Source organism: Hyla sarda, chromosome 11 (assembly GCF_029499605.1).
Source record: "Hyla sarda isolate aHylSar1 chromosome 11, aHylSar1.hap1, whole genome shotgun sequence".
In the NCBI taxonomy this organism is placed as follows: domain Eukaryota; kingdom Metazoa; phylum Chordata; class Amphibia; order Anura; family Hylidae; genus Hyla; species Hyla sarda.
The window spans coordinates 3,844,579-3,858,695 of NC_079199.1; the positions used below are offsets into that span (position 1 = coordinate 3,844,579).

General features: G+C 48.3%; 1 protein-coding gene across 1 annotated transcript in view; it reads left to right on the forward strand.

Annotated features, from left to right (window-relative positions):
• ZC3H14 (zinc finger CCCH-type containing 14) overlaps positions 1–14,117 on the forward strand; it is a 42,283-nt gene that overhangs the window by 8,304 nt on the left and 19,862 nt on the right. The window contains 7 exon segments of the mRNA XM_056546168.1: positions 2,285–2,327; positions 2,544–2,658; positions 4,848–4,888; positions 7,043–7,205; positions 7,556–7,988; positions 9,042–9,205; positions 9,800–9,900. Of these exon segments, the coding sequence (XP_056402143.1) occupies positions 2,285–2,327; positions 2,544–2,658; positions 4,848–4,888; positions 7,043–7,205; positions 7,556–7,988; positions 9,042–9,205; positions 9,800–9,900 (1,060 nt within the window).

A 14,117-nucleotide genomic window follows, 5' to 3' on the forward strand; every position in this document is an offset into this window, starting at 1 on the left:
TATATTTGGGGGGTGGACACTAGTGATGGGGGGGATGTGTGTATATTTGGGGGGTGGACACTAGTGATGGGGGGGATGTGTGTATATTGGGGGTGGACACTAGTGATGGGGGGGATGTGTGTATATTGGGGGTGGACACTAGTGATGGGGGGGGATGTGTGTATATTGGGGGGAGGACACTAGTGATGGGGGGGGGGATGTGTGTATATTGGGGGTGGACACTAGTGATGGGGGGGGATGTGTGTATATTGGGGGGAGGACACTAGTGATGGGGGGGATGTGTGTATATTGGGGGTGGACACTAGTGATGGGGGGATGTGTGTATATTGGGGGAGGACACTAGTGATGGGGGGGTGTGTGTGTATATTGGGGGGAGGACACTAGTGATGGGGGGATGTGTGTATATTGGTGGGTGGACACTAGTGATGGGGGGGATGTGTGTATATTGGGGGGAGGACACTAGTGATGGGGGGGGATGTGTATATTGGGGGGAGGACACTAGTGATGGGGGGGGATGTGTGTATATTGGGGGAGGACACTAGTGATGGGGGGGGATGTGTGTATATTGGGGGGAGGACACTAGTGATGGGGGGGGATGTGTGTATATTGGGGGGAGGACACTAGTGATGGGGGGGATGTGTGTATATTGGGGGAGGACACTAGTGATGGGGGGGATGTGTGTATATTGGGGGAGGACACTAGTGATGGGGGGGATGTGTGTATATTGGGGGTGGACACTAGTGATGGGGGGGATGTGTGTATATTGGGGGTGGACACTAGTGATGGGGGGGATGTGTGTATATTGGGGGTGGACACTAGTGATGGGGGGGATGTGTGTATATTGGGGGTGGACACTAGTGATGGGGGGGATGTGTGTATATTGGGGGTGGACACTAGTGATGGGGGGGATGTGTGTATATTGGGGGTGGACACTAGTGATGGGGGGGATGTGTATATATTGGGGGTGGACACTAGTGATGGGGGGATGTGTGTATATTGGGGGTGGACACTAGTGATGGGGGGGATGTGTGTATATTGGGGGTGGACACTAGTGATGGGGGGGATGTGTATATATTGGGGGGAGGACACTAGTGATGGGGGGGGATGTGTATATTGGGGGGAGGACACTAGTGATGGGGGGGGGATGTGTGTATATTGGTGGGTGGACACTAGTGATGGGGGGGATGTGTGTATATTGGGGGGGAGGACACTAGTGATGGGGGGGGATGTGTATATTGGGGGGAGGACACTAGTGATGGGGGGGGGGATGTGTGTATATTGGGGGGAGGACACTAGTGATGGGGGGGGGATGTGTGTATATTGGGGGGAGGACACTAGTGATGGGGGGGATGTGTGTATATTGGGGGAGGACACTAGTGATGGGGGGGATGTGTGTATATTGGGGGAGGACACTAGTGATGGGGGGGATGTGTGTATATTGGGGGTGGACACTAGTGATGGGGGGGATGTGTGTATATTGGGGGGTGGACACTAGTGATGGGGGGGGATGTGTGTATATTGGGGGGTGGACACTAGTGATGGGGGGGATGTGTGTATATTGGGGGAGGACACTAGTGATGGGGGGGGGATGTGTGTATATTGGGGGTGGACACTAGTGATGGGGGGGATGTGTGTATATTGGGGGTGGACACTAGTGATGGGGGGGATGTGTGTATATTGGGGGAGGACACTAGTGATGGGGGGGATGTGTGTATATTGGGGGAGGACACTAGTGATGGGGGGGATGTGTGTATATTGGGGGTGGACACTAGTGATGGGGGGGATGTGTGTATATTGGGGGTGGACACTAGTGATGGGGGGGATGTGTGTATATTGGGGGTGGACACTAGTGATGGGGGGGATGTGTGTATATTGGGGGTGGACACTAGTGATGGGGGGGATGTGTGTATATTGGGGGTGGACACTAGTGATGGGGGGGATGTGTGTATATTGGGGGTGGACACTAGTGATGGGGGGGATGTGTGTATATTGGGGGTGGACACTAGTGATGGGGGGGATGTGTGTATATTGGGGGGTGGACACTAGTGATGGGGGGATGTGTGTATATTGGGGGGTGGACACTAGTGATGGGGGGGATGTGTGTATATTGGGGGTGGACACTAGTGATGGGGGGGATGTGTGTATATTGAGGGAGGACACGAATGATGGGGGATGTGTGTATATTGGGGGCTGCACACAAGTGATGGGTGGGATGTGTATATATTTGGGGGGCTTTGTGCTGGTGTCTCTTGGTTTCATCCCCTCCTCTATATTGCCCCCACAGACGGCCATTAAAGGGAAGCTGCAGGAGCTCGGCGCCTATGTCGGTAAGTTCCTGATATCTAAGTGAACTCTTGACCTTTCCTCCTAAAACAGGGTTTCCCCACCAGAGTGCCTCCAGCTGTTGAAAAACTATGACTCCCAGCATGCCCGGACAGCCACTGGCTGTCTGGGCATGCTGTGAGTTGTAGTTGTGCACAGCTGGAGGCACCCTGTTGGGGAAACCCTGCCCTAGTGTGTGACCTGACTCCATCTCCCTCCAGACGAGGAGCTCCCAGATTACATCATGGTGATGGTGGCGAACAAGAAGAGTCAGGAGCAGATGACGGACGACCTGTCGCTCTTCCTCGGGAACAACACGGCGAGATTCACCACCTGGTAACCGTCTCTTGATGATCACAATTGGCGCGGTGATATCCGATATCGCACTGGAGACTCCGTGTGAACGCCACCAATATAATGGTGAATAGAGCGTTGGTGCGCAGACTGTAAGGGGTACTCCGGTGGAAAACTTTTTATTATTTTTATTTTTTTTTATTTTTTTTAAACCAACTGTTGCCAGAAAGTTAAACAGATTTGTAAATTACTTCTATTAAAAAAATCTTAATCCTTCCAGTACTTATTAGCTGCTGAATACTACAGAGGAAATTCTTTTCTTTAGAACACAGAGCTCTCTTGCTGACATCATGACCACAGTGCTCTCTGCTGACATCTCTGTCCATTTTAGGAACTGTCCAGAGCATCATATGTTTGCTATGGGGATTTTTTCCTACTCTGGACAGTTTTTAACCCTTTAAGGACGCAGCCCTTTTTCACCTTAGGGACTGAGCCCTTTTTCGCAATTCTGACCACCGTCGCTTTACTACTTAATAACGCGAAAACGCTTTTACCGAATATTCTGATTCTGAGATTGTTTTTTCGTGACATATTCTAGTTTATTTTGGTGGTAAATTTTCGGCGTTATTTTTTATCCTTTTTTGGTGAAAAATCCAAAAATTTCATGAAAATTTTAAAAATGTTGCATTTTTCTAAATTTGAAGCTTTCTGCTTGTAAGGAAAATGGATATTCCCAATAAATGTTATTTTTATTCACAAATACAATATGTCTACTTTAAGTTGGCATCATAAAATGGACATATTTTTGCTTTTTGAAAAAATTAGAGGGCTTCAAAGTAAAGCTGCAATTTTCAAAAAAATTCATTAAAATTTGTAGTCTCCAGCGACGATCAACTGTTCCCAGGCATCTTCAGGTAAGGTACCCGGTCTCCATCTTCTTCCCACGATCTCCTCGACATCCAGGGGAGGGCAGAACGGGGGTTGCCATGGCAGCCCACTGTCCTGCTCTGCCATTGGTCAGAATCAGTTCTGACCAATGGCAGGGGATAGGAGGAGATCACAGCTCTGTTACCTCACTCCTAGCCCTCAAGATGATCGGGGCTGTCCCTGACAACTCCGATCATTGCTATTTTCTGGGTTATCGGGTCACCAGAGACCCGATCAGCCCGGAATAGCAGAAAATCGCATGTCTGAATTGACATGCGATTTTCTGCGATCGCCGACATGGGGGGGGACATCATGACCCCCCTGGGCGATATGCCGCGACGCCTGCTGATCGATATCAGCAGGTATCGGGCTCCGACTAGCGGCGGGGGGCTGGGAATGGACAGGACGTACTCATACGTCCTAAGTCCTTAAGGGGTTAAAATGGACATAGATGTCTGCAGAGAGCACCGTGGTCATGATCTCAGCAGAGAGCTCTGTGTTCCAAAAAGAAAATAATTTCCTCTGTAGCATTCAGCAGCTAATAAGTACTGGAAGGATTAAGATTTTTTAATAGAAGTAATTTACAAATCTGTTTAAATATCTGGCACCAGTTGGTTTAAAAAAAAAAGTTTTCCACTGGAGTACCCCTTTAACCAACGCTCCATTCATTGTGTATGAGAGCGCCAAGTATGGCGGAGCACAGCACGGTTTGAATGGCGGTGCGACCCTTTATGCAAAAATCCGGGGGGGGGGGCAAATGTGGTCCGATGCTATAGATCCTCCACAAATAGAACAGTGTAAGATGGCCGACCCCACTGTTGCTGTTTAACAGTATTTTCTAGTATTAGTCCCCGACCGTATGTGGAGGATCTTAAAGGGGTACTCCGCCACTAGACATCTTATCCCCTATCCAAAGGATAAGGGACAAGATGGGACCCCTGGAACCTCTGCGCAGCACCCGGCATTCTAAACAAACATAGACGTGCACAGAAGGGTCGCTGAGATGAAGGGGGGGGGGGGTCCCAGTGGTGGAACCCCGCGATCAGACATCCCTTATTCTTTGGATAGGGGATAAGATATCTAGCAGCGGAGTACCCCTTTAATTCCAGTTTCTTATTTTTTTTTGCGTGTGTCAGTGAATGAAATCCTTATTATTTAAAGCTGAGACCAGCACAGGCCTAATGCCTTTCACAGCTGAGGGTCTGTTACTGTCCAGTCTAGACAATCCCGTCATCTCTACATGTGCTGATGGTTTGTTACAATGGAATAGGATGTTATAATGTCCGCCTCTCTCTATTTTCCAGGCTGCAGGGGGTTCTGGATAAGCTGCGCTCCATCACGCCAGGTCTGTGGCTTTATATCTTTTTTCTTCTTATGTTTCTGGGAGGTGTAGGTAAAATGTGACGAGAGAGCGGCCGCAAAGCCCGAGACCCCTCCCCCGGGGTGCACTACAAGTCTCACTGCAGATAGCGATGCCGCAGCACAGTCCATATGTCTTATATGATGTGCTGCAGGTTTCAGACCCGGACACCATGTAGGGACACAATGGCAGAATTCTGCAGGAATATTCTGCTGCAGCAGTCCCCCATTGATTTCAGTGGGATTCTGCTGCACTGTGCACACGGCGCAATTTCCGTGGACGAAATCCGAATTCTGGCATCCACAGAAATGTTGAACCTGTTCTTTGTCTCTGAAGATTCTGATCGGAAATGCATTCCCATCTATGAAGGCGACGCATTTCTGAGCGGTCCTGGTGCCGCGGAATGTCTGCCGTGTTTTTTAATTTTTTAAATTTATTTTTCTGTCCATCATTCTTCACGTTTTTGGCCATGTAAACATGACCTAAGGGGTTAAATCCACGCAATATTTTGTGACAAATCTAGAACATAAGTGATAAGTGTAACGTGCGTTCTCTATGTTCTGCTACTTGTGGGTGGAGTTCCTCCAGAACCCTGTAAAAAAACTACAACTCCCAGCAGAGTCTTGCATAGAAAATATAATAAAGCAAATGGGATCCACTGATAATCTATTGTAGTTTAGATTGGCCCGACCATTTAGAAGATAGAATCGTGTTTTCCAATCAGAGTGACTCCAGCTGTTGCAAAACTACAACACCCAGCATCCCCGGACAGCCAAAGGCTGTCCGGGCATGCTGGGTGTTGTAGTTTTGCAACAGCTGGAGGCATGTTGGTTGGGATACACTGCCATGAAGGCTGATAAGAACAAAACTACAAGTCCCAGGAGAGTCTTGCATAGAAAATATCCTAAAAGCACATGGGATCCACTGACAATATTCCAGGGTGTCTCCAGTTGTTGCAATACAGAAGGCTGTCCGGGCATGCTGGGAGTTGTAGTTTTGCAACAGCTGCAGGCACTCTGGTTGAGAATTGCTCATATAGGATCCAGACATATATGCGAATTTTACTGTGCAGAATCAAGAACGTCTGGACCCTATATGAGCAATTCCCAACCAGGGTGCCTGCAGCTGTTGCAAAACTACAACTCCCAGCATGCCCGGACAGCCTTCTGTATTGCAACAACTGGAGACACCCTGGAATATTGTCAGTGGATCCCATGTGCTTTAGGATATTTTCTATGCAAGACTCTGCTGGGATTTGTAGTTTTGTTGTTATCAGCCTTCATGGCAGTGTATCCCAACCAACATGCCTCCAGCTGTTGCAAAACTACAACACCCAGCATGCCCGGACAGCCTTTGGCTGTCCGGGGATGCTGGGTGTTGTAGTTTTGCAACAGCTGGAGTCACCCTGATTGGGAAACACGATTCTATCTTCTAAATGGTCGGGCAAATCTAATCTCCACACGTTTTGTTAACCCTTTCCTCATCGGATCGGCGCCGTTACATTTTAAAGGGGTACTCCAGTGGAAAACCTTTTTTTTTATTTATTTATTTTTTTTAAATATATTTTTTTAAATCAACTGGTGCCAGAAAGTTAAACAGATTTGTAAATTACTTCTATTAAAAAAAAAAAAAGCTTATTCCTTCCAGGACTTATTAGTTGCTGAATACTACAGAGGGAATTCTTCTCTTTTTGGAACACAGAGCTCTCTGCTGACATCATGACCACAGTGCTCTCTGCTGACATCTCTGTCCATTTTAAGAACTGTCCAGAGTAGGAGAAAATGCACATAGCAAACATATGCTGCTCTGGTCAGTTCCTAAAATGGACAGAGATGTCAGCAGAGAGCACTGTGCTCGTGATGTCAGCAGAGAGTTCTGTGTTCCAAAAAGAAAAGAATTTCCTCTGCAGTTTTCAGCAGCTAATAAGTACTGGAAGGATTAAGATTTTTTAATAGAAATAAATTTACAAATCTGTTTCACTTTCTGGCACCAGTTGATTTAAAAAAAAAATAAAGTTTTCCACCGGAGTACCCCTTTGTGGTTGTGGGGGGGGGGGGGGGGGTCGTTTGACAATCCTCGGACCTGTTATTCTTTTGACTTTTTTTTTATTTATTATATTTTTTTTATATTTCAATTCAGAAACAAATAGCCTAAAAGCGTCGGAGGCCATCATCTTCAATAGCAGCATGCCTCCCCTTAAGAGCCTGCCGCTAAGCAGAGAGGATTCTGGGAGAGAAGCTCCGCCGCCTCGCCAGGAGAGGATGTACAGCGACGCTAGAGAGCAGCGATCTGCGGATGTCAGGTACTGCGTGACAGTGTGTCAGCTCATCTGTACAGGAGGTTGTCAGGATTATTCCTTTCTGCTAGAATCCCCTTGATACAGGGAGGTCAGGTGTAAAGCCCCCACCCAACCTCCCTCCCCCCACCCAACCTCCCCCCACCCCTCTACCGTTCCTGATTCCCGGCTTCTCCTATAGACAGGATTATCCCCTATTACAGACCTGGGGCCCCTCACATGGATGTTATGCAGAGGGCCCCCCTGTGATCAGCTCCAGGGGGGTCCTGTAGATTGGGGGCAGCTCCTCCGTCTCTATGGATGGCCCCGTCCCTGTTTACTTCACTCGCCCTTCATTTTAGTCCATGGTTTTCTAGGGTCTCTTCTGAGATCGGCACAGCCGCCCGTCTTACCTCGGCAGTGAAGCCCATCTATGAATTCTCCCCCTCCGAGGCCGTGATTGACATCAAGCTGGACTCCGATGACCCCTTCAATGACGACTTGAGCTTCGGACCCGACCATTTGCAGTTCTCAAGGAAGATCCCGGTTACGATCTCCAGTATCCGAGCACAAAGACCTACGGCTCCGCTGTACAGACCCCCGGGGAGCAGCCAGAACCTTTACCAAGTTACAGAGGCCAGCACCATCCAAAGACTCCATGAGAGCGGGGTCCAGACTGCCAGACCCAAGAGCGCACAGGTCAACCGGACCCCCAGTGCCACAAAGATGTATGAGCCCCATGATGTGAGCGCCGCTGAGGAGACCTACATGTCTGCCATGTCCTCAGCCACCGAGAGAACAGCACGAGAGGTGGGTACATGTCCGAAGACTGGTAATCCTAATGTATTATACTCGTACTCACTATTCTGCTGGTGAGGTCACTGTGTACATACATTACATTACTTATCCTGTACTGATCCTGAGTTATATCCTGTATTATACTCCAGAGCTGTACTCACTATTCTGCTGGTGAGGTCACTGTGTACATACATTACATTACTTATCCTGTACTGATCCTGAGTTATATCCTGTATTATACTCCAGAGCTGTATTCACTATTCTGCTGGTGAGGTCACTGTGTACATACATTACTTATCCTGTACTGATCCTGAGTTATATCCTGTATTATACTCCAGAGCTGTACTCACTATTCTGCTGGTGAGGTCACTGTGTATATACATTACTTATCCTGTACTGATCCTGAGTTATATCCTGTATTATACTCCAGAGCTGTACTCACTATTCTGCTGGTGAGATCACTGTGTACATACATTACATTACTTATCCTGTACTGATCCTGAGTGATATCCTGTATTATACTCCAGAGCTGTACTCACTATTCTGCTGGTGAGGTCACTGTGTATATTACATTACTGATCCTCTACTGATCCTGAGTTATATCCTGTATTATACCCCAGAGCTGTACTCACTATTCTGCTGGTGAGGTCACTGTGTACATATATTACATTACTTATCCTGTACTGATCCTGAGTTATATCCTCTATTATACCCCAGAGCTGTACTCACTATTCTGCTGGTGGGGTCACTGTGTACATACATTACATTACTTATCCTGTACTGATCCTGAGTTATATCCTGTATTATACCCCAGAGCTGTACTCACTATTCTGCTGGTGAGGTCACTGTGTACATACATTACATTACTTATCCTGTACTGATCCTGAGTTATATCCTGTATTATACTCCAGAGCTGTACTCACTATTCTGCTGGTGAGATCACTGTGTACATACATTACATTACTTATTGTGTACTGATCCTGAGTTATATCCTGTATTATACCCCAGAGCTGCACTCACTATTCTGCTGGTGGGATTCACTCTCTAACCTCCCGTTTCTTGCAGGCGGACGGTTTCCGTAAGAGGAAGATCCCGGTGGCCAGTTCTGTGGTGAAGGTGAAGAGATTTGCTGAGGATGTGCAGGAGGAGGAGGAAGACGAGGAGGATCACATGTCCCGGGCGGCCGGTTTATCCAGCAGTGTGTCGGTGCCGTCTCGGCCGGAGAGGAGGTAGCGGAGGAGAAATCCCATGATCCTGGGGAGCATTCCATAAAATAACTAAACATTGTCTACCCCCCCCCCCCCTCTCGAGCATTGTTCTTCAGTCCTTGCATAACTACAATTCCCAGCATGCCCTGATGGCCATCGGCGGGTAGTTGTAGGCTGTATGCTGCCCCCCCCCCAACCCTAAAAAAGAACACAACAGACCTTTACCATTAGTCAATAGGACTGGACCGAATACTGATTTCTGATCTGACTTTGCGGCACCTGGATAATTCAGGGCCCCGGGCTCTATATATGCAGTCACATGATGTAGGTAATTTGCGTACCTAGGTCCCCACACTATAGGGTCTCACCTGTGGGCTCCGCTCGGGGTCCTGGGGTTCGGAGTTCCTACTCGTTCTGTTGTGATTTGTATTTTCCCCAGACGCTGATCGGTCATCTGATGTAGGGAACCATCTCCCATTGTATTTTAGGACCGGTCTGTCTCCAGGGGTTGTATGAGGTCTCTGAGCGCCTGCTGCTTGTTCAGTGTCTGCACTGATTTACATGGAGTTCTGGAATAGAGAACTGACTGTGTCCGAACCTTTTCTCATTTCTTAGGCCAACCCTGCCCCCGTCCAAACAAGCCAACAAGAACCTCATTCTGAAAGCCATATCCGAAGCTCAGGAGTCCATCACGAGGACCACCAACTACTCCACAGGTAACTAGACGTGCCCCCCTATATCACTACTCTACAGGTAACTAGACGTGCCCCCCTATATCACTACTCTACAGGTAACAAGACGTGCCCCCTATATCACTACTCTACAGGTAACAAGACGTGCCCCCCCTATATCACTACAGGTAACAAGACGTGCCCCCCCCTATATCACTATTCTACAGGTAACAAGACTTGCCCCCCTATATCACTACTCTACAGGTAACAAGACGTGCCACCCTATATCACTACTTTACAGGTAACAAGACGTGCCCCCCTATATCACTACTCTACAGGTAACAAGACGTGCCCCCCCTATATCACTACAGGTAACAAGACGTGCCCCCCCCTATATCACTATTCTACAGGTAACAAGACGTGCCCCCCTATATCACTACTCTACAGGTAACAAGACGTGCCCCCCTATATCACTACTCTACAGGTAACAAGACGTGCCCCCCTATATCACTACTCTACAGGTAACAAGACGTGCCCCCCTATATCACTACTCTACAGGTAACAAGACGTGCCCCCCCTATATCACTACTCTACAGGTAACAAGACGTGCCCCCCTATATCACTACTCTACAGGTAACAAGACGTGCCCCCCCTATATCACTACTCTACAGGTAACAAGACGTGCCCCCCCTATATCACTATTCTACAGGTAACAAGACGTGCCCCCCTATATCACTACTCTACAGGTAACAAGACGTGCCCCCCTATATCACTACTTTACAGGTAACTAGACGTGCCCCCCCCCTATATCACTACTCTACAGGTAACAAGACGTGCCCCCCTATATCACTACTCTACAGGTAACAAGACGTGCCCCCCTATATCACTACTTTACAGGTAACTAGACGTCCCCCCTATATCACTACTTTACAGGTAACAAGACGTGCCCCCCCTATATCACTACTCTACAGGTAACAAGACGTGCCCCCCCTATATCACTACTCTACAGGTAACTAGACGTCCCCCCTTTATCACTACTCTACAGGTAACAAGACGTCCCCCCTATATCACTACTCTACAGGTAACAATGAAATAAATAGAAAGAAAAAAGACCGGGGAACGGCGCCTCGTGTATTACCCTTAAACACAAACAGCAAGTGTAAATGTGGGAGAAACCCACGGCACTTATAGGTGGCTGCTCACCAGATGTAAATAGAAGTAACGCATATCACCCCAAATAGGGGTACTCACTGATGTCCAAAGGAGGGCTGCAAGCCGGAGGTCACAGGCACATACGTCCTGACGTAGTCATCAAACGGAAAATGGAAAAGGACCTCATTCATCCAGGCGCTGCCGGTTAGGTCATCAGGTGCACAAAATGATGTACAGGTAACAAGACGTGCCCCCCCTATATCACTACAGGTAACAAGACGTGCCCCCCCTATATCACTACTCTACAGGTAACTAGACGTGCCCCCCTATATCACTACTCTACAGGTAACTAGACGTGCCCCCCTATATCACTACTTTACAGGTAACTAGACGTGCCCCCCTATATCACTACTTTACAGGTAACTAGACGTGCCCCCCCCCTATATCACTACTCCACAGGTAACTAGACGTGCCCCCCCCCCTATATCACTACTCCACAGGTAACTAGACGTGCCCCCCCTATATCACTACTCTACAGGTAACAAGACGTGCCCCCCTATATCACTACTTTACAGGTAACAAGACGTGCCCCCCTATATCACTACTCTACAGGTAACAAGACGTGGCCCCCCTATATCACTACAGGTAACAAGACGTGCCCCCCCTATATCACTACTCTACAGGTAACTAGACGTGCCCCCCTATATCACTACTCCACAGGTAACTAGACGTGCCCCCCCCTATATCACTACTCTACATGTAACTAGACGTGCCCCCCTATATCACTACTCTACAGGTAACTAGACGTGCCCCCCCCCTATATCACTACTCTACAGGTAACTAGACGTGCCCCCCCTATATCACTACTCTACATGTAACTAGACGTGCCCCCCTTTATCACTACTCTACAGGTAACAAGACGTGCCCCCCCCTATATCACTACTCTACAGGTAACAAGACGTCCCCCCTATATCACTATTCTACAGGTAACTAGACGTGCCCCCCCTATATCACTACTCTACAGGTAACAAGACGTGCCCCCCTATATCACTACTCTACAGGTAACAAGACGTGCCCCCCTATATCACTACTCTACAGGTAACAAGACGTGCCCCCATATATCACTACTTTACAGGTAACAAGACGTGCCCCCCTATATCACTACTTTACAGGTAACAAGACGTGCCCCCCTATATCACTACTCTACAGGTAACAAGACGTGCCCCCTATATCACTACTCTACAGGTAACAAGATGTGCCCCCCCTATATCACTACTCTACAGGTAACTAGACGTGCCCCCCCTTTATCACTACTCTACAGGTAACAAGACATGCCCCCCCCTATATCACTACTCTACAGGTAACAAGACGTGCCCCCCTATATCACTACAGGTAACAAGACGTGCCCCCCCCCTATATCACTACTCTACAGGTAACTAGACGTGCCCCCCTATATCACTACTCTACAGGTAACAAGACGTGCCCCCCTATATCACTACTCTACAGGTAACAAGACGTCCCCCCTATATCACTACTTTACAGGTAACTAGACGTGCCCCCCCTATATCACTACAGGTAACAAGACGTGCCCCCCCCTATATCACTACTCTACAGGTAACTAGACGTGCCCCCCCTATATCACTACTCTACAGGTAACTAGACGTGCCCCCCCCTATATCACTACTCTACAGGTAACTAGACGTGCCCCCCCTATATCACTACAGGTAACAAGACGTGCCCCCCCTATATCACTACTCTACAGGTAACAAGACGTGCCCCCCCTATATCACTACTCTACAGGTAACAAGACGTGCCCCCCCCCTATATCACTACTCTACAGGTAACAAGACGTCCCCCCTATATCACTACTCTACAGGTAACTAGACGTGCCCCCCCTATATCATTACTCTACAGGTAACAAGACGTCCCCCCTATATCACTATTCTACAGGTAACAAGACGTGCCCCCCCTATATCATTACTCTACAGGTAACAAGACGTCCCCCCCTATATCACTATTCTACAGGTAACGACGTGCCCCCCTATATCACTACTCTACAGGTAACAAGACGTGCCCCCCTATATCACTACTTTACAGGTAACAAGACGTGCCCCCCCTATATCACTACTCTACAGGTAACAAGACGTGCCCCCCCTATATCACTACAGGTAACAAGACGTGCCCCCCTATATCACTACTTTACAGGTAACAAGATGTGCCCCCCCTATATCACTACTCTACAGGTAACTAGACGTGCCCCCCCTTTATCACTACTCTACAGGTAACAAGACATGCCCCCCCTATATCACTACTCTACAGGTAACAAGACGTGCCCCCCTATATCACTACAGGTAACAAGACGTGCCCCCCCCCTATATCACTACTCTACAGGTAACTAGACGTGCCCCCCTATATCACTACTCTACAGGTAACAAGACGTGCCCCCCCTATATCACTACTCTACAGGTAACAAGACGTCCCCCCTATATCACTACTTTACAGGTAACTAGACGTGCCCCCCTATATCACTACTCTACAGGTAACTAGACGTGCCCCCCTATATCACTACTCTACAGGTAACTAGACGTGCCCCCCCCTATATCACTACTCCACAGGTAACTAGACGTGCCCCCCCTATATCACTACTCTACAGGTAACAAGACGTGCCCCCCCCTATATCACTACAGGTAACAAGACGTGCCCCCCCTATATCACTACTCTACAGGTAACAAGACGTGCCCCCCCTATATCACTACTCTACAGGTAACAAGACGTGCCCCCCCCTATATCACTACTCTACAGGTAACAAGACGTCCCCCCTATATCACTATTCTACAGGTAACAAGACGTCCCCCCTATATCACTATTCTACAGGTAACAAGACGTGCCCCCCCTATATCATTACTCTACAGGTAACAAGACGTCCCCCCTATATCACTACTCTACAGGTAACAAGACGTGCCCCCCTATATCACTACTTTACAGGTAACAAGACGTGCCCCCCCTATATCACTACTCTACAGGTAACAAGACGTGCCCCCCCTATATCACTACTTTACAGGTAACAAGACGTGCCCCCCCTATATCACTACTCTACAGGTAACTAGACG